Below are 21085 nucleotides of genomic sequence, written 5' to 3'. Positions count from 1 at the left end.
GAAGCCCCCTGATATTTCTTTCAGTGTCGTACTCGGATGGCTGAGCTTTGGTGTCTTCATCATCTTGCAAGGGACACACCCTTCCCAAGCCTCAGGTGTCGAGACGCGTCTTTACCTGTCTCAGGGCTTTTACAAAGACTGAGATAGTCTTGCTCGTAAAGGGATCCTGCCATCCTCCTACTTCTACTTTGCATTAGTATTAATACACTATATGCTCGCAAGAACACAGCTGAGGCTTAACTGCTTTTCTCTGTATTACTCATGGGATTTAGAACATCACCACCTTCACTAGCATTCTAGAAAGCAATACAGGAATGACAGTAAAAAGGAAAGCTTGAAACTTGACTGCGATCAGGAACAACATGTTTGTTGGTTTTTGTTTTAAAATTATTGTCCATGTAGTAAAAACTACTGCTTAAATACACTGTAGAGTCATTGTGAAACTCCAAGGGTTTTTTTAACTTCTGGTTTCACTGAATTCTTTGCCTTTCTTTGCAGGCATCGGTTTTGTCTTCTTCCTTTCCAGGTATCTTCAGTCATTCTCAAGATGCCTGAAGCTGACTTTTATGCTTTGGAAGAAAAGGTGTTTTCTACTAAGCAGAGCCCAAACTATTGCAGGAAAACATTTTGAATCAAAGGTAGAAGACTTCTGCAGTACCAGGATGGATCTTGTGAAATATTCCCTTTTAAGCTGAGTTGATCAAAACCAGCCCCCGATCTCTTCTCTTCAAGACCCATCCCTCAGAAACTTGCTTTCTTCTAGCTGCTCATACTTGATGCATCAAAATGTAAAGTTGCTACTTTATCAGAGTTCAAATAAATAATCACAAGTAGATTATCTTTCATTCAAACTAGCTTATGTGCAATTACCTCATAAAACCGACTAAAGTGTCTTATCAAGAAGTGAACTACTTGAATTCCACCTTACTGTTTGGACTCCTTTTGGACACCATAGTCTGGAGATTCTGTAACAAATTCTTAAGGCAATTATTAGAAGCAGAGAGTTGACTTCAAAAGGAGGTACGTTGTCTCCCATTGCTTTCTACCTTATGTCTTTTAAATTACTCATGAACTTCCTAAGATAATACTTTATAGGGTCTGTTTCCAATTTATGTAGGTCCCCACTGTAATCTAGTTAGATTGAGACTGCCTTTATAATGCAGTGAACAGATACACTTCTATGTTGTTGTTTAATTTTTTTAAAAAAAGTTTTATTTATTTTTACAAAAATGTACAGGAGTTCCTTAGACCATTGACACAGCAATACAACCCATGAAATTTTGAACAGCCACCACTTCATTCTTATTTGATAATTCTGGACTACTGAGTAAGCTATAAAGATTATTATCTACAATGTGGAAGCTTAAAATAATTTACAGTTTTCATAAATATTTCTCATTCCTGAACATCTTTAAGACATGAAAAATACAAGATGAAAACAGAATGTACTAGAAAATGCCCTTCCTTATTATTACAGAAACATTGAGGTAAGTGGAGTACCACTGCATGACACCAATCTGAATCAGTTTGAGGAAGAGAAACAGTCCAACTGCAACTTAAAGGCAGACAAGTACATAGTTGAAATATTTCCAGTTTAAAAACCCTTAAACGTCATCTTTGTGGACTGAAAACATTGAGTTTTAGGAGTTTACATAGAACAGAAATATTCAGTATTGTAGCAAAGTGTCACAAATTTATTGTCGTATAAAAACAGATTAAATCACAAATAAGCAGGCTGAAGTCTTGTCAAATACAAAATGAAGTATAAAAATATAACACAATATACAAGACTAGAAGTAGTTAAATATTACTGAAGCCAAAGTAACACTGGAGTAATTGTGACTTACAAAATCTTGCCTAATCTCTGAGTCCATCTCAAGCTACAGCAATAATTTCTCTACCTTTTCAGGAGATTAACATGCAGATCTGACAGCTGTAAATAATAAAATTAAACCAAATGTATACAAATATATGTACATTGAGGCACAGTGCTTTGTAAAGACTTTGTTACCCAGTCATTATGGCTAAGAGTTGGTTTTAGTCATTTACATTTTAGACGTGTCGCATTGTCTCCATGCCCCCTCATAGCCTGGGTCACTGAACACTTAACTGCAAATTTAGAAAGAAACAAGCTTAATTTAATAAAAGTCTCCTCTGAAAAAAGCAACTTTGCTGTTGAAGGTGTGACAGTTGCTCATTACAAAAGGACTTCTTCCTATACGATACACAAATTACAGAGAAAGATAGTATGAAGTAATCCCCATTGATTAGTTTGTGCATTTAAGATTATAAATGCACTTACTGGACAAGCACCAAACCAACCCACATTTCAGTTGTGGAGAGAGATACCATGGTAATAGATATATACATGATTTTAAATATTTGTAGAAATTTAATATAGAAATGGCTCTAAATATACAATAAAATAATGTGGTGAAAAAAAACAACATGGTGAGAATACCACCATTAGGCACAAAGTATTTCTGGTCTTAGCAATTTTAAGGGAAGTCCAAAGACAGAGCATTTATCATTTGTCTGGGTATTTCGAGATGAATCCCTTCAAGATAATGCAAGAACCTGTAAAAAGAAAAGTAAAAGTGACTATAAGGGGACAAAGTTATTTCCAAATATGAGGCAACACTTCTATTATTTAGAGGCAAATGTTCGCCTTTCTTGTCTAGAATCATTTGATATTTTATTGAAAGTCTTAACTACCTTGTATATTGAAATGTAGTAAGATCTAGGAAAACCAAAACTTACCTTCTTTTAGTCTTCTCTTGCTCTTTAAGCTTCTCAGACCTACAGATACTGCGAAGAGTGGGGAGGTATTCAAGTATGCTGGCTTGCTTATTACCCAGGTTTAAAGGACTTCTGGAAAATACAGTTCTGATGACTGCCAGCCTCTTCTGTGCTTTTTTGTGAATGCTAAAATGGAGAACAAAGCTTTATTGTTTCAGGCAGTCCCTATTTTGCTCCTTTAAGATCAAATCCACTGGTTTAAAACTCTGTTAAACATACTGGTGTCCAAAACTGTCCAATAGATTAGATGCCTTCAACTTGTAACAGTGTGTTTCTTACGCAGCATCACAAAGCTGCACTCAAACAGAAACACGAGAAACAGCAGTTTGTTTGGCCAGTGCTCTTAGCTTAACTGTAGCATCTAAGATGGGGAGGTCTTCACAATCTAGTTATGTATGTGAGGTTTAGTGCATCCCTCAGACAATGTAACCAAAAGCATCTGTGGGCTTCAAAAATAAAGAGTGTCATGCGATTGGTATTTGCCAGAGTGTCAATATCAGATCCAACGTATAACTCACAAGTCAGATGGTTAGATCCATTTTGACATTGCTCTTCTGGGTACTGATGTACAGAAATAACAGTCTGACATGTTTTGCTATTCAGACACTTGAACAAGTTTTGTTCGCCTATTATGCCCATTTCAGGTATGAAGACTTGTTTATGTTAAAAACAATCTTTTAGATCCACACTCGCTAGCAGCAACGTATTCTTTGATCTTTTATAATATATTAAAGCTTATTCTTCATTAGCATAAGTTACTACAAAAAAACCTGCAATAACTTTGCTCTGAATTCTGTTAGGTCTTCATCAAGCAACACCTATGCATTTAATACAGCCTCAATATGACCAGGCACTCTGCATGTCTAGTACTGGCAGAATGCATTTCAGTCCATCTGTCTGTCTTGAAAAAGCCTTTCTTTTAGGTTTTTGTTATTCTTTTGGGTGTGGTGGTGGTGTTTGTTTTTAAAGTAAATAGACAAGATTAAGGCTACCATTACCAAACAACAGTATAGTCAGGCTATTCAAATGAGAAAAGTCACTTTTTGCTGAGACTGTCAAGCAGTTAATTTAAGCTTATACAAGCAAAGCGAACAACGTATGGCAGCATGTCGAGACACACCGACAATATTCTTATTGCTAAGAACACATACACATGATATCTGAAACAGTTGTATAACCTGTGGAATGCTTTTCTTGACACATAACTGCATTATATTCCAGAAATATTAGCAAAGTCTTACCTTGAATCAGCCGACTGACTGAAGGATACAGAATTTCTTGTGTTTGAAATGTGCAAACTAAGTCCCTGCAGTTGATCATTTTCAGGTGTTTCACTGGTGCTCAAAGAGGATTCCAAGTTTTTTGAAATATTCACAGAACATTTGTTAAAACTGAGAGCTTCAATAGTTGCCTTTATTTCACTACAGCTCTGGGAACTCCACCAATCAGTATTTTCTATACTGAATTCATCACAAAGACCGTTCTTGATTTTGCCATTTGTCCAATTAAATCCTTCATCTTTAGAAAACTCCAGTGGTTCCTCGATATTAGTGTTTACACAGCAATCCAAGAAAGACATATTCTCCACAAATTCAGTCAGTGAATTCAGACACTCAAAAACAAGAGCAGACCTCTTCTTGTTTGCTGAGGTTTTAGTTTTAATTTCTTTTTCTTCTTTATTCATCAATTTTGGTTCCTTTTTGTTCACTTCAGCACATGATGTAGGACTATCCGATGGCAAAGTTATGAATTCAGCTGAATAGTTCAGTCCAGTATCAAATAAGTCACTATCATCCAATACATCAAGCCTTTTTTTCTTTGTCTTTTTAGACTTTTTTCCAGGGCTACTTTTTTCAGAGCAGTAAGTGTTAGTAGATCTGTTTTTTGAAGAAACTACGGTAGTCCTTTCAAGTATACAGTTAGAGGCTTCAGATTGGTTTGAAAGGACTTGCAGTGGTAAGGGAAGAAGTTGTTCAAGATTACTATATATAAAATCCACTTTCTTCATCTGGAATTCTGTGAGAAGCTGCATCAATTTATTCCATTTCTCCATGGTTGTGATTTTATGCTGTAAAATAATAATAATGAAAAATTTTATTATTAAATTTTTTTTTTTTTTTAATAAAAATGTTGTTACAGAAAATCTTGTACTCCTGGCTTTGTGTTTATGAGGCGAGGGACTGTTTTGCTTGCAGGAGGCTGCCTCCGTTCAGATTTTGCTTAGTAACGACACAGTCCCCTAATTTCTGCAACAAACCTTTTCAAAGAGATTTGGTTCTATGAAGATGCTATTCACAGGGACAATTACACTCAGTTATCTGGCAATCATTCAAAGTATTAGCTAGTCAACTACAAAAATACCTTAAGAAATGTAAACAGATCTTCTGAAGGCAACAGGATATTCTTAAGGCCAAGCAATGTCTCTATACAGCCTGTATCACATTTTGGAAACTCCTGAAGACGTGCATCAGCTTGAGAGAAATCAATCTTGGAATCAGTAGTCTTTTCAGAATGAATGACGGGATCTGCTTTATTTGTCTTATCTCCTCCTGCATGAAGATAACATGGTTTACTTGAAAAGAAACAATTGCATCATGAAATTGATTTTCCCCCTCTTTACCTCAATTCCTTTTATAATGGATACCGTAACTGTTGCCTCTTGCTGCACTTCTGAATGAATATAGCAACTGAAATTAGTCATCCCCATTCATCATCCCCATTTCATTTCTTTAACTGTTACAAATCTGCCCGCTCTCCCTTCTTTGCAAGTAACCATTTGAAATAGTCTGGTCTTCCTTTCATGCCCTGCCAATCTCTATCTGTTGCTCACTCACACACTGTCTCACACACCCACACCTGTGGAGGATATTCTGCCTGTATCCTTTGGGACCAAGTTCTTACCCTTGCTGCCTGCTTGTTAGCTGTCCAATTTTTCTCCTTTTTCAGTTCTGCTTCTTCTCGGTGAATTACCTACAGCTCAGCTAAATGGACAGAGAACTGCAAATTCTGAGTTGAAGGGAAACTACTACTAGCTCTCTGCTGTGCCCAATTTTGCTACTCAGAAGAGGAAAGGGAGATAATGAACCTGAAGGTGCACAAGTCCATGGGGCCTGATGAGATGCATCCACGGGTCCTGAGGGAACTGGCAGACTTTATCTTTAAGGTCCCTTCCAACCCTTACATTCTATGATTCTATAATTAAGTACCATAATGACTGGTAATAAACAGGTGCAATAAAAATCAAACTTTTAGTTCCCTATGCATATATACAAGGCTTTGAAGTAGCCAGAAAAAAACCCCCAAACCCTACCCAACTGTTTAGGAGTCTTATAGAAAGTTACCATCTATTCATACATCTCTAAGAATGGTTTGAGTTCATCAAATTCATGTTAAGATGGAGATTTTTAATTAAATTAGATCAACCTACCATGATGTGCCAAACATTTGTCTTTCAAGCATCCACCTCCACTTCTAACCCAAAATTGTAAGTGGAGAATACTTTGTCGGATATCACAGTTATTTGTGGTTAACAAGGCAGTTAAGTCTTTCACATCTGTTCGTAGATTCTCAGCCAGACACAGCACTTGAAGATAGCTAGCAGCATTTATCTAAACAAAAGTTAGACAAAGACCACTGAAAACAACTCTTACCAGACTCAATAGTCACACAGAAGCAAATTATTCTATTTATGCTTGCAATGCGTTTTTCCTTCTAATACAGAAGATTGTTTATTAAATTAGATTACAGTTACATTAAAACCTCCCTGGAAAAGCAGAATACTGTATCAAATCTAAATAGTCCACATTAGAGAATTAAATTTAGAAATTCAACTCACTGGAAACAAACCAACCACACATACTCTGCCTGTGTTCCTGAAACCACATACACCTTGCTTCTCATCACCAGTGAACAGGTTTTTGTGAACTATATTAGAGGTTTTTCTTTCTTTCTTTTAACCCTGCAGTTGTCTGGTAGCCCAAAAGATTTTCCATTTCACACTGAAAAATTCCTCTTCTCAAAAGGCAGTTCCTTCTGATTCTCATTTATGTAGGTTTTTCATATAATACATAGTTGCAAATAAAATTATTTGCTATACAGAATACTAACATTTACATTGAAGAATAGTTCCTGTACTTTTTAATAATAAAATCAACCAATACTGGCACATAGCGAGCCTTCAGATCAAAGCTATTAAATATATCATCTATGAAATTAATTACTACATCCTAAAAACTAAATTAAGTAATGAAGTGATGTTCTTATTGTAATTCTCTCAAATAATAAATGATTAAGAAATCTTCAAGGCTAGTAATAAAAATACTAGATGTAAAGATAAATACATCCTACACATCCGTACATAAAAACTCTCAAAAATAGTCTTCTGATGAAACACATATTACATCAGATAAATATAAACCAACACCAACATTTAAATTACAAACTTAAATTAGCTGACAATTACTTGCTTAGGATGTATCTGCATTTCCAAACACAGACTTACCAAAGAAGGGGTTCTAAAGTTGATCTCTTCAAAACAGCCATCAAACATGAAGCTGAACGTAGGATCTATATAGAGAGGTATCAGTGAACTGTCACAGCATTATGTTGAAAACGAATTATTTTCTTTACCTATTAGAGCAGTCAGTATCTTTGTTCAAATACTAAAATACTCGCTTTATAGTCTCCACTCATTTAATTTTACATTTAGGAGCTGTATTCAACCACTACCACTTAAACCATCTTATTAAAAGAGGCTCTTCCGTCTGTGAAGCCTAATTACTGTAACAAATACTACTCACCATTGGTAGTAAGAATTACAGGTCTCTTTGCAGTTGCCATGAATGTCTTTATTGCACTTAGAAATCCTGCATCTTCATCAAATATTATATCTACCTACAGAAAACAAATGAGTGCAAAGTATCAATAGCTTTAATAATAGCTACAAACTCTGCATGCAGTCACACTGCTCATGGCCGAGTAAGACTTAACATTAATTCAGGTTTCTTGAACACGCATGGGCAATGACAATATACACGCTTCAGGTAAAGTTCACTTGTTGGCACGCAACGCTTCGATCAGTCTTCTGAGCTGAAGCTTACAGAAATCACAGGCTGGCTGAGGCTGGAAGGGACCACTGGAGGTCAACAAGTCCAACACCCTTGCTCAAGCTGGGTCACCTGGAGCAGGTTGCCCAGGACCACATCCATGTGGCTCTTGAGTTTGTTTTTAACTTTTTAATAGAATTACACCGGTGATCTGTAGGATCAGCCCACATTTAGCAATTGCTATACCTCCTTTATTTACGTAAAATTCCGTTTTTGGCTGCAATTTTGTATTCTTAGTTTAAGACTCAAAGACATTTTTGGGCAAGAGGTTAAAGCAAAGAAGAATTTACTGTGGGCTTAGATATTGTAATTACTTCGGTGTTAATGGTGACTTCTAAAGCATCTCAGTGCATGTAAGCATGTAAAATTATAAGCCAACACTTCTGATGTAAATCAAGCAATTAAATTAGCAGAATCCTGCAAACTGTTCCAACAGTGAACAGCTGTTGATAGATGATAGTTTCTTTATCTTTTAAAATAACTTTGTAAAATAGTGATCCATGGTTTAAAAAAGTACTCATGAGGATGAAATCATTAAACATTGAATTAATTTTTAAGTTGATAATCCTCACGCTTGAATCTACCTAGACGTCTCAGGAAGGAAGGGGAAAAAAAGTTAAATTCTTTAAACATAATGAAAGGATGTATTGGTCACATCAGTATAATTCACGTGAATTTTACCTCTTCAAAAAGAATGAGAGATGTTGCATTTTTTCTGTTGTGATCTCCTCCTTCTGCTTCTTTGTTTACTGCCTTAAATTGAGCATCTTTCTTTTCTTCATGTGAATTCTGAGTATTTCCTGCAGATGGACAGAGAATTGAGCAGGAAGTAAAGGAGAACTGAAACCATACAATATGCATTCTAGACGCTGGTTTCAGAAACACCCCATGTACAAACTGCTTCAGAAAATCTACACTGTCACAAAAACCTAGAAATCTGACCCACATCCTGTTCTGATGTCTTGTTTAAAAAAAAAAATTTGCAAAAATTTGCTGGGAATTCAATCATGTTTGGTGAAGGGCTGACTATTTGTAAAATTAATTCTGCACCTAACCTGTTTGTGACCTATGATGTCTCAGGGGTATGGAGTAGATTGAAGTCAAGACAATGCAATATGATTGCCTGAAAAGATGGCTAGACTTGATTGCCCCAAATCTATCCAGCACTTTACTCATGCATTCCTCTCTACTGTTTGTGCAAAAACACTGGTTGTCCAAATACACTATTTCCTTTCTAAAAACCTGTCCTTAAGGCTTCCTGGTGCCACAAAACATTTTGAAATATACCTTCCAATGTTAAAAGACTCAAAGATTTCAGCGTGCCCTTTTGTATATTAAAATCCACAGTCTGTAATCAAACACTTACTGGCTTTACAGGACCTCCAAGTTCTGTGGCAGTCATTTTGATATATATGTGTATATATATATATATACACACCACCTAGCATGATGACCATTCCACACCAGTCTGAAACAGGCACTGAGGTAATACAAAGGTGCGTTAATCTAGAGACAGTTTTTAATTTATCTTCTCCTACCTAAATGCTCCAAAAAACACCCCAAAACCACCCCAAACCAAGCAACTCAGGAAAGCCTACTGAACTTCACACTGTCTGTACCCTAGTTAACTCTCCTGTAACACAAAGTAATGACTACTTTCTATACAGTTAACGTGTACCTGAGATGCATTAAGTTCATTCATCTCCAAAGCTAATTAATTAAATAGTTATACCTACCTTTGTTTTTTTCTTGGGATGTAACTGTTCCATCATTACCTTTACGTTTGGAAGAAATTTTTAAATAGTTTACAAGTGTTTTAGGGGGTAAGCTTCGTTTTAATCTGGCTCCTTTTGGTGACAGTGGAGGTTTTCTTGGTGAAATAACTTTCTTTGGAGAACACATTTTTTCTGCAAGATATGTTTTATATTAAACTTAAGTGGGAAATGTAATCTCAAACTGACATTTCTCAAGCAAATTTAGAGCAAATCCCAGTTTTCTATCTAGTACAGGACAGGTTTACTGTGCTGATTTCTGCTTGTTTGCTTTCCTCCTGTTACAGGGAGTGATTTCTGTTCAACTTCAACAGAAGTGCCATAGCACTTACTCCACTACTACAGAAATAACTTCAGATCATCAAGAGTCAGTCATTTTGATAAAATCATTATTTAATTTGGTACGTAGTTGCGTTAACCAACAGAGCATTTCTTATTATTATGGCCAGATAAGCTGAAATTTGCCTTTTTTTTTTTTTTTTAAACAATTGATGTCTAAAAATTGGTTTTGGAACTCAGTTCTTAAAAAAAAAAACAAACAAAAACCAAAACCAAAACCCCCAACCAAACAAAAAACCCAGATACAACCATGAAACTTACTTGGTGACTTGGCACTGCTACAACTGTTAAAAAAGCAAGGCTTATGTGCATTAATGCCTTTTTTGTCCACTTGATGAGACTGAGTAGCTTCTTTTAGTTGAGACAGTATCTGTCTACCACTACGCTGGCACGAGGCATTGACTTCAAATATCTGCAATGGTATTTAATTTGTATATATAAAAAAAAAAGTAGACATCTTGTATTATGAATGCTTTCATATCACTAGTTACAAATGAAAAAAAAAGTACTGAGGAAAGGACTCCACAAACCTTAAAACCAAGCTCCTGAGCACAAGCATATACTGCAGCAGTTTTCCCCACTCCCGGTGGGCCAGTTATCAGAACTGTATTGCAAAGGCTAGTCTCTTCCTCAATATCAGATTTATTATCTTTAAAGTCAAGACTGTCCAAAGAATCTGTAGAATTATTTAAAAGAAAAGAGAAGAAAGGATTGTTCAAACCAATACCAATTCATGTCATTTTTATGTCAGCTTTAACAAAGACAAGCTACATATATTATTTTTGATTCTATCAGCACCTTGATGCTCTTTGTCCTCCTTTTCTCCTTTCTGATTTCTTTTTTCTTCCCAATCAGCTCTTTTTTTCCATTCTTTTAACCAACTATAAAAGGAAGGAACAGAACAAGGAAAAAAAAAAAAATCAAGATTACTGCTGAATGAAGTGAACCAAATTCAGATGGAACAGAACATAAGAGATATCAGCCACTTGTTACCCCTCTCAGAAACTTACTAAGTCCTTTCAGATTTAAAACAACAACAAAAAAGTTGCTCAGGGTTTGTTTGATTCTTTTGTAAAGAAGGATTCCTCCTTCATTCCCCGTTCTATTAGTTGATTGGTATAAAACTAAGTTTTTTTGGTAAAATAACTTTCTTTGGAGAATACATTTTTCACCTACGGAACTACTTAAACCGTGGAAAATGCTCTGTTATTCACAGTTTAGTATTATTTGCCAGGTGGGTCTTTCAATTCTGTGTAAGAACCACAACAATAACTTAAACCCACACAGAAAATTTAACTGAAAGCGCAATATATTAGATGGACTTGAGCGCTAAATTACTGTCAAACACAGAGGCAGTGCCTCAAGATCAGGACCAGGCATACTTGCAGGGAAGTATAGACAAGTACTGATAAGTTGCTATCTCTCATTCGTAGTGCGTAAATTTAAATATCCTGACAAAAATAAATTTTTCCTAACTTTCAAGGGCATTAGTTACCGTATTTCGTTCTATCTCACAGCCTAATGTAGCATTTCATGTGTGTTTCTGTTTTGTACTACACCATACAAGATACTGAAGCACTACTGTAAAAGAAGCTATGACCAAAAGATCTTTCACACCAAATGACGATTTGTTTCTGCAACTTTTTGGAAGGACACAGTAACAGAGGCCACAAACATATACACTGTGAGTGTTATTCGAGCATAGTATAAAATAACTGACTTCACTTCTGTGAGCGTAATCAAGTAATAGGATGCTTTGAGTTGTTTTAAGAATGGATCCATGCCCGCACTTCTGACCTGTGTAGCCTTTCAATTTCTTTCTTGTTCCCTACAAGTTCACTGGAATCTTGAGGCTGGTATTTTTCTGTCCAGAGCATGTCCTCCTTTTCAACACCTACAGAAAAAATACCCATTTTTAAGTAGTTCTTCATGCAAAAGAGTTGATCAAATCCAGTAGAATATTAAGACCAGGTACGATTTTTGCATCACAGTGGACGGCTGACATAGAATCATAGAATCATTAAGGTTGGAAAAGACCTCTAAGATTATCAGGTCCAACCGCCAACCCAACACCACCATGCCTGCTAAACCATGTCCCGAAGTGCCACATCTAAACGTTTTTTGAACACCTCCAGGTATGGGGACTCCACCACCTCTGTGGGCAGCCTGTTCCAATGCCTGACCACTCTTTCAGTAAAGATATTTTTCCTAATATCTAATCTAAACCTCCCCTGATGCAACTTGAGGCCATTTCCTCTCATACTATCGCTAGTTACTTGGGAGAAGAGACCAAGATCTACATCATATATACATTCCTCCAATGCAAAGAGAATTCAAATCAGACAGGAAGTGCAGTTACCTGAAAGTGCATTTGGCCCTGATAAATATTCAGTGTCTTCTGTCATAACATCTGGTTTCTGGGTCTTGTTTTTTGCCAAATGTTTTGTTTGTCCTGTCTCTGCTTGTTTTTCTCCAGATATGGGAGAAATAAGGTTCCTGGAAGCTTTGGATTTTATTTCAGTCTCTGTACCTTCAATTTGTTTTCTTCTTTTTGATTTGTGGTCTTCTGTTTCCTTCCTTTTCCTCTTAGTTTCCTTCCAATTGTCAGAATGTTTCTGAGTTAACTTAGAATTTGCAATGCCATCTCTGCTTTCTAAGGGGTGGGAAAAAAAAAGTATATACTTTACAATTTCAAGCTATGTCCATTACAACCATACGTTGTACAGTTTAAGCCATATTTGAACAATTTGAGCAAAATGACCTAAAATGTGAGGACCAATTTATTTCCAACAACAGTATTCTTTCACTGAAACATTTCTGGAAATTCCAAATTGTGTCTTTATGCCAGAGAGAGTGTGAGTGTGTTTATTTTTCCCCGATGTAGATTACTAACCTTGCAGACTGTTTTCCAACCCCAACTGTTCTGTTTGCTTTTTCAGAAACTTGTGGAAGTATTTTCTCACAGGAAACTGACAATTAGAAGATATGATCTCATCTAGTAAATCTTCTCTGAATGTATCAGGAAAAACTGGTCGGTGGCCAGAAAGCTGTCACACACACACACACAAATTATTACTTGAAAACATTACACAGAGTAACAATGACAGTTTTGCATATGTTACATTGGTAGCTGTCTTGTTAAACCCAGAAATTAACAGAAAGCCTTGAGAACTGTCTAATGTTAGGATGCAAAATGGGCAAATTAAACACAAGAAAAAAAATAATCCAGGACTGACACAGCTTCAAACTACAGAATTTTTTAAAACAACAGAAGCGCTAGCAAGTAACAAAACAACTGCAAGTTTCTTTTCATTTTTCTTGTAACACAAGCCCCCATTTTAAAGTACTAACCACAGGTGCAGAACAGTCTCCAGCCAGTTTTGAATTCACAGTGGAAAATTCACCAAGTGAGAGAGTGATTTTTGTGACATTAGTGACTTCGGTATTGAGTTTCCTTAGCTTAGTTAATAGAGGACACAATGGTGATTTCAATTTCCACATTGGATAACCTACAAAAGAACCCCCACCAAAAACAAAACAGCAAGAGGAAACTTCTGTTAACAAAACAGAGATAGTCACAGACAAAACCATCCTGCAGCAGGTAAGAGTAAATGCTCTTAATTACAGCTTTCTCATGTCAGAGCCAAGCTTATTTAACTTGCACTACATCAGCTTTTAATCTTTACTAATTCCGCCTCCCACAAGCAGAACAAATTTGCACATTTTTGCACACATTTCTCCAGCAAGTTGCTCCTGGGCTCTGCTTGCTCTAACTAACAACTTGTGCCCTCACCAGGTCTCTGTAGGACAGATGCTAACTAAGGATTTTGTTTATTGGTTGGTTTGCAAATACAGCGCTGTTAAGTGCTATTCTACCTTCTGCTCTTGTCACGCCCTTTCATAAGAACATTGTAGCACACTCCCTCACTTAGTGGAAAGAAATGGGCTGTTCTTTTCTCATTTGAGAAATACTTTGCCTTTGTCAGAAGTAAATGGTGTCTGCCCCAGTCAGTCCAGAATGATCTTTATTCTCCAAACTGGAACTTCAAAGACTAATATTTTTCACTAAATATTAAAAATTTTGCTTCCCCACCCATAAATGTGTACATTACTTTAGCATCAATTTAATTTGTAAACCATGTATTCAAAAACATCTCACTAGAAGCTTGTACGTTTTGTTCTCTTACTGTGACACATAACAGGATGGAACTACCAATTATTCCAGTCATAACAGTAAGTTATGCTGTTCAATTTTCTTTTCCGCACAGATTTACTAAAAATTATTATACACATTTACACAACGGCTGAACAAAAGCTTACAGTCATCCTTCTGTTGTACATGGACAACAGTCTTAAAACATGAACTTGCTAGAGAGTACGCTTCCATTGCTGCTGCTTTCTTTGCAATCTGTCTTTTCAGTGACTCTGGCAAGCCACTCATCAAGAATTCACGTTTTGCTCTGAACTGATCATCATCTTGAGAATTTTCAGATGCATCTTGGCTTTAATGAAAATAGAAATGAAAAAAAAAAAATCATTAGAACTACCAACTATGTAAAGCTTGCAACAGAATTTAATTGCGTTCACTTCTACACACAAGTTAGACATAGTCTGGGAGAACTGCCAGAATTAGTTTAAATGTCGTAAGTTTACATTTAATTTCAAATTTTGTGTTAGAGAATTTAATTTTAAAAAACAGTCCTCTTTGGGTGTGTACTTTTATATGCAATTTAGGATTTCTTTTAATCAGTCATGAACTACATTTTCAGCCTTCTAAAATGGCTCAATAATGGTTGAGGAACTCTCCAGAAAAACTCTAAAATTTCGCAAGCACATTAACATATCAATCAGCATAAAAGCCATGAACATTTATATCACATTTCAATAAGTGTATTCAAATTTGTAAAGTGAGAGAATGTTAAAGAAACTTTGAAATATATTTTGATTCTTGAGCAACTGCATCTTGAAAACTGACCTGCTTTCATCAAATATCACAATTGGTTCACCTGCACAGTTTTGAGCATTTCTGCCTAGGAAGGAAGGGGGATATCCCAGTTTTCCTTTAGAAAAAAAAATCATTATTAGATTAGCACTGATATAGGATTCTAACCTTGCTTCTCTGTTCACTATCTATATGTTCCATTTAACAACATTAGAGAATCTCCTTTTCTTAAGGGAAAGATGAGTATTTTAAGAAAATTAATTGTAGTTTTATTTCTAGTTATTTCATCACTATAGACTTTATATTCTGTAACATTAAAAAAAAAAATCCTTAAATTGGAAGACAACAAAACATGGTATATACTATTGGCAGTTTTTCAAACAAACATCATTTTCCCTGAATGATGAAAAATCAAAGCAGCACATGTAAATAACCTCTGCACTATTAACTCATGTCATAAGAATAAAAGGTATACATTGGAATATTATATAAAACTATCAGAAGAAAAGGTCAATGTACTGCAAAGGCAGCTTTATAAAATAATGTTATAATAGTCTGTAACTGTAATAAAAATTAAACACATTCAGTAAAACCCAATTACCATTTGAATTCTTTGCAACCTTCAAGTTTCTAGCCTTCTTCCCCAAAACATCATTTAAGCTCCGAAGATTCTTTTGCTTCACATTCTGCACTGTAGTAGTGGCATCACTCAGGCTTGTATCTAAAACTATTACTGATTCCTAGAGGGGAAAGCACATAAAATAACGAAGGAGACACAACTTTTCCTCCTTTATTAACAATACAATTTAGTCATCAGTACTGAGACAACTGATGAAACTGCTAAAGAGCATAGAAGTTAGCAAATACAATTGGAAGATTACACAATACTTTTATTACTGTTGTCTACAAAGAAATAGTATATAGAATAAGATCTCCAATATATAAATGAACGCCAGAATTACTCTCATCTAAATTTAAATGTCTAAAATACACACATGTGAAACAGACACCTTGCTGTTCATTAGGAAAGAGAAACAGTCACTTCTAAAGTGCAACCGTCTGCTGCACGTTATACATCTGCATTAGGATGAGCTTTCTAGTCTGGCAGTTCCTTTACTATTTGACATTTCCCATACCATTGCATAGATATCTACCTTATTTGATTCTTTGTAATAAACGTTTGCAAGATAAGAAACATTTTTGTTGCTTAAATGAATCACAAAAACAAAAATAATTTTTCTCCCCCTAAAAAGTCTATAGGCTTACTTCATTTTCTTGTAACTTTTTCTTTTCAGCAAAAGCTTGCTGTCGAGAGGAGCGCCTCAGAGGCACTGGTACGTCTTCATTAACCTTTGATCTGTTATGGTGTATAGCCTTTGCTTTTTCAATCAGCTGTTTCGCTTTAGATGTATTTTTAGAAGTAGAGCTTATCTGTTAATAAAGTACAAAAGAACCAAAGTACCTAGCAATTAATAGCAATACATTCGGTAAGTATTTCACATTCTAGTATAATTTTTCACATTCATAAAAGCTATGATTTTTCTAAAATTTTATTTGTATCAAAAAGAAAACAAAAGAATGGAAAGGAGGAACAAACCAAGATGATATAAATACTTTTCAAAAGGGAGTGAGAGCCCTGCAAGGGGATTCTCCAATTTGTCCACAGAACAAATGAAATACGGCAGTGACGTTCTTAAGCATAAGCTGTTCTGCTACACCCAAACACTATGTCCCCTCCTGAGAACCCGCAGACCATGATTTTCTGTTATGTTACGAAAAGTAGATTTACACTAATAAAACATACTTTAAAATCTAAGGTACAGTAACTGTACAAGAAACTCTCTCAAATTCTATCATAAACCACAGTTAATATTCTCTTTCTGTAGTGCATCTGAGAACTGTCATGTTGTATTACATTAGACTATCGGACAATACGGAATACTAACACGATTATACGTGTATAGTAAATGAGAAAATACTGAAACGCAAGCTGTTACATAAATTACCTTTATGTTTTTGGAGTTAAACTCTTCATTTTTCATTGCTTCATCTTTATTTGATTTTGTAGTTGCACTGATACGTGTAAACTTCATTCTAATTAGGGAAAAAAATAGTATGAAATTATTACTTTTTAATAAAGGGAAATGTTAATCTCATTTTCAAAAGCCTTTAAAAATACAGTGCTGCAAACAGAAGCAACCCCCCAATTGGTGGTGGGGTTTTTGGTGGTATTGTTTTTTTTGTAATGTGTTTAGTACAAGCACATTTATAGTCAGCTTTCGTTCTCCTGTTTTATTATCCAACATGATCGGTATTCATGCAATTTTGGTATGCATTCAAACCAATTTATAATTATGTCTTACTCCTAAAATGTCTGCAAAAACAAAGTGCAAAAAAGGTAGAATATACTCTAAAACATTTACCTTATTGGGCTGTTTCCATCAAAGGGCACGGTAATCACCTCGGCTTTATACACGTTGCTTTGCTTCAGGGATCGCTGGCTTGCTTTCGGTGTAGAAGTTTGTAAAGGACAGCCACTTAATTCATCTGCTGGAAAGGTACTTCTAATCCTGGTTTTTTTAGGTGTAACATTTTTTGATGTTTTGATTTTCTTCTGCCTTAAACTCCTCCTTAAGTCATTCACTTTTGGACTTGAGGAAATTCTTACATCTAAGGTGTTTTTCTTGGTAAGAACGTTAGCTCCGGAACCCTCATCTTCATTATAACTGCTAGTATTTGAGACATTCATTTCCTTAGTTTCTGAAGTCTTCTTTCTTCTGTTTCCTTTTTTCTGCAACTTTTTAGGTCTTTTGGTTTTAGTTCTGTTGTTTTCAGGACTCAAATGTGTACATTTGCCCACATAATCTTCTGGTACTCCACTTTCTAATCCTTTATTTGAAGCAATGTCATCTTCAGGTCCTTCTTTTTCTTTTGAAGATTTTCCAATGGCTTGCTTTTGTTTTCCAGGTGCCTTTTTAACTCCACTTCTTATGCCATCTGATGTTGGTTGTCTAAATGCCTTCATAAACTGATGCCTTTCTTCCAGAGTACATTTTGGCTTCAAAGAATCTGACCCTGCAGTCTCTAGTACAGCTAACTCCAGTTCTTCTTCCTCAATAACTACATTAGATTTTCTTTTCTGAGTAACCTGTTCAGTTTGTTCACTGTCCAAGGGGGGAGGGCTGCTTTCTTTTTCCCCTACACATCCTTTCTGCTTCAAAAAAATTGAAGCTATTTTCCTAGAGTCTTTTTGCTCCTTATGTAACAGAGCTAATTTTGGGGGAATGGAATGAACTTGTGCCAGGACAGTTACTGTTCTAAGCGGTAGCTGTTGAGATTCCTCACACTTCTCTGGGTCACTATCGCTTTTGTCCATTTCATTTGCTGTAGCAATGTCCATTGTTGGCTTTGTGTCTTCAACGTGATCGCCAGTATTTTCTCCCTGACTCTTCAAGAAGTCCTCAAATGACACCGTTATTATACTATTATTCACCTGTGATGTCTTATCATCAGTACGGACTTCAAAACTGGAGTCACTAATAGTAGCATCACACTCTGCTACTGTAGGAGATACTATCTTTTTCTGATCTTCAGTTTCCTTTTTTCGCTTTTCATTCAGCTGGTTTTCAGGTGAAAAACTTTCAGACAAATCCCTATTTACTTTGTGCTTCATTTTCCTCGATTTTCTTATCCTATTTTTTGTTCCATTTATTTCAGAACCAACTTTCTTTGCATTTTTTCTGCAGATGACAGCATTTGAGAAGGTCTCTCTTTGCACATTATCTTCTGCTAATTCTCCTGCACATTCTTCATCAACTAAAGTGCAAGTAGCAATCAAATCATTACTCACTCGTTTCAGTCCTGTTGTTTCTCTGCTGTCATCACTACTAATTTCTATTTCATGGTCATTCTCAGAGTCTTTCATCTCTCTTAGGTTATTATTCAAATTAACTGTCTTCCCTTTCCTCTTCCGCTTTAAAGGTGGCTTAAAAGGTGACTTACAGTCTTTGTCGTCAGCATCCAACGCTGTTTTATTTTCTCCAGCTACAACTGGTAATGTACCTTTCTCAGTTACAGATGTCTTTTTAAAATAATCCAATATATTGTTGTTTTTTGGTGGTGACAACACTTTATCCACTGGTTTTGCTAATGGTGAAAAATATCTTGTGATTGTTTTTACAGAAGTATCTTCCTCTCGCCGTTTCTTGCATGGCTATAAAAAAGTTCAACATTAATATTTTAAGTTTATAAAAACTTAAGATGACTTAGTACGGTAATATAAAGCAGTACAGTATCTACAGTATATATTAGTGACGTTAGTAGTTTTTCAGAGGATAAAAAAAATCATGTCCACGCACTAAGACTGTGTGCATGTCAACCTTATCTCCATGATTTCAAAAGCCATTTAAGCTTGAAATAAAGATTCTGCCATTTCAAAAAAATGAAAATGCCATGTAGATTAGAGACTGCCAAAACTGAATGTCATCATGAGGTCTTCAGAACAGCTCTGCAGAGATTTCATGATAGAATGGTTTGAGTTGGAAGGCACCTTAGAGATCATCTGATTCCGACCCCCTGCCACGGGCAGGGACCCCTTCCACCAGACCAGGCTGCTCAAAGCCCCGTCCAACCTGGCCTTGAATCCTGCCAGGGAGGGGGCAGCCACAGTTTCTCTGGGCAACCTGGGCCAGGGTCTCACTGCCCTCATACTGAAGAATTTCTTTCTTATAGCTAGGCTAAGTTTACCCTCTTTTAATTTAAAACCATTATCCCTTGTCCTATGGCAACAGGCCCTGCTAAAAAGCTTGTCCCTATCTTTCTTATAAGCCTCCTTCAGGCACTGGCAGCTGCTCTAAGGTCTCCCCACAGCCTTCTCTTCTCCAGGCTGAACAGCCCCAGCTCTCCCAGCCTTTCCTCACAGCAGAGGGGTTGCAGCCCTCGGATCATTGCTGGGGCCTCCTCTGGCCCCGCTCCAACAGCTCTGTACTGGGGTGTGGAAAGCCCGCTTCGATTCCGGTGATCGATCAGTTACCTGGGCATGTTTGCCAGAGCATTTGGCGAGCACTTCACTGAGAACTACAACATCACTTAAAGCTTATGAGCCTACCGTAAACACCTAACATACCCTAAGGAGAAACTACACCTTTTAAAACGCTTAAAGAAGATGAATACATGAGAATTCATATCTCACATCAGCATTCAAACCATAAAGGAGAATTTATCTGTAAAACTCCAAGAGACGGCTCACAAAGACTTCCATAACTCTTCTAGTTTATCAGAAACCGAACTCGCCTGAAATCACCACCCTCTGAATCTGAAACGCTTCAGCCCGAAGCTCCCGGGGGCTCCGCGGAGATGCTCCCGGGGGCTCCGCGGAGATACTCCCGCAGCCGCTCCCTGACAGCTCGGGCCGCGCAGCGCTCCCCACCGCCGGTCGCCAGCGAGCGAGGCCGTGACGCCGGGCACCGGGCTGGGCACGGCCCCGCAGCGCCCGGGCGGCCGATCACACCCCCCCGTCACACCGACCGCGCCAGCGGCGAAGCGGGGCCCTCCGCCCCCCCCGGCCCCCTCCGCCCTCACAGCGCGGCGCCCGGCCCGCCACCGCCTCCCCACCTGAGTGTCGCCGTCTTTCCCGGGGAGGGAGGCGGCCGCCGCGGCCACGGCGACCCTGCCCACCATGCCCCGGGCACCGGCGGGGAGCGGAGCCCTCAGCCGCGGGGAGCGGCCCCGCCGATGGCCGCCGCCGCCGCCGCCTGACAGGGGCGAGCGCCAGGCGGGCAGAAAAGCGCGCGAGGGACAAGATTCGGACCTCCGCGCGGAAGGGGGCGGTGCCACGACGCCCCACGTGACGGGGCCGCGCTGCCAACGGCCGTCCGCTTTTCACCCTCACGTGACGCGGGGCCGCGGCCGGTCGCCCCGCCCCTTCCCAGAGAGCCCCGGTCACGTGCCGGCGGGACCACGCCCGGCCCCCCCTCCCTTCGCCGCTTTCGGTCGGGTTTTCGCGCCACGGAGAGGGGCGGGGCACAGGACGCGAGAGGGGCCAAACTTCATGGGGTCGGCGGCGGCGCGCGGCACGCTGAGGCGGCCCGGGGCTCTCTGGCAGCACGTGCCCTGACCCCTCCCCGCCG

At 37.9% G+C, this 21085-nt stretch overlaps 1 protein-coding gene across 1 annotated transcript; it reads right to left on the bottom strand.

Moving 5' to 3' along the window:
• Positions 1-1424: 1424 nt before the first annotated feature.
• On the bottom strand, positions 1425-20692 carry ATAD5 (ATPase family AAA domain containing 5). The gene is made up of 23 exons (XM_075441271.1): positions 20571-20692; positions 17381-19170; positions 16964-17051; positions 16224-16388; positions 15559-15697; positions 14991-15075; positions 14336-14517; positions 13367-13524; positions 12909-13062; positions 12375-12668; positions 11813-11909; positions 10814-10896; positions 10546-10691; positions 10277-10427; positions 9641-9811; positions 8586-8704; positions 7599-7692; positions 7301-7365; positions 6227-6407; positions 5161-5348; positions 4041-4867; positions 2761-2925; positions 1425-2577 (listed from the first exon to the last, which is right to left on the bottom strand). Exons 1-23 carry the CDS (start codon positions 20634-20636, stop codon positions 2499-2501), a joined length of 5487 nt encoding a protein of 1828 aa, XP_075297386.1. The 5' UTR covers positions 20637-20692; the 3' UTR covers positions 1425-2498.
• Between the last annotated feature and the right edge of the window lie 393 nt (positions 20693-21085).

This window comes from Opisthocomus hoazin, chromosome 21, assembly GCF_030867145.1.
Source record: "Opisthocomus hoazin isolate bOpiHoa1 chromosome 21, bOpiHoa1.hap1, whole genome shotgun sequence".
Lineage (NCBI taxonomy): Eukaryota > Metazoa > Chordata > Aves > Opisthocomiformes > Opisthocomidae > Opisthocomus > Opisthocomus hoazin.
Note: the sequence above shows the minus strand (reverse complement) of the source record. Positions and strands in the feature narration are given on the sequence as shown.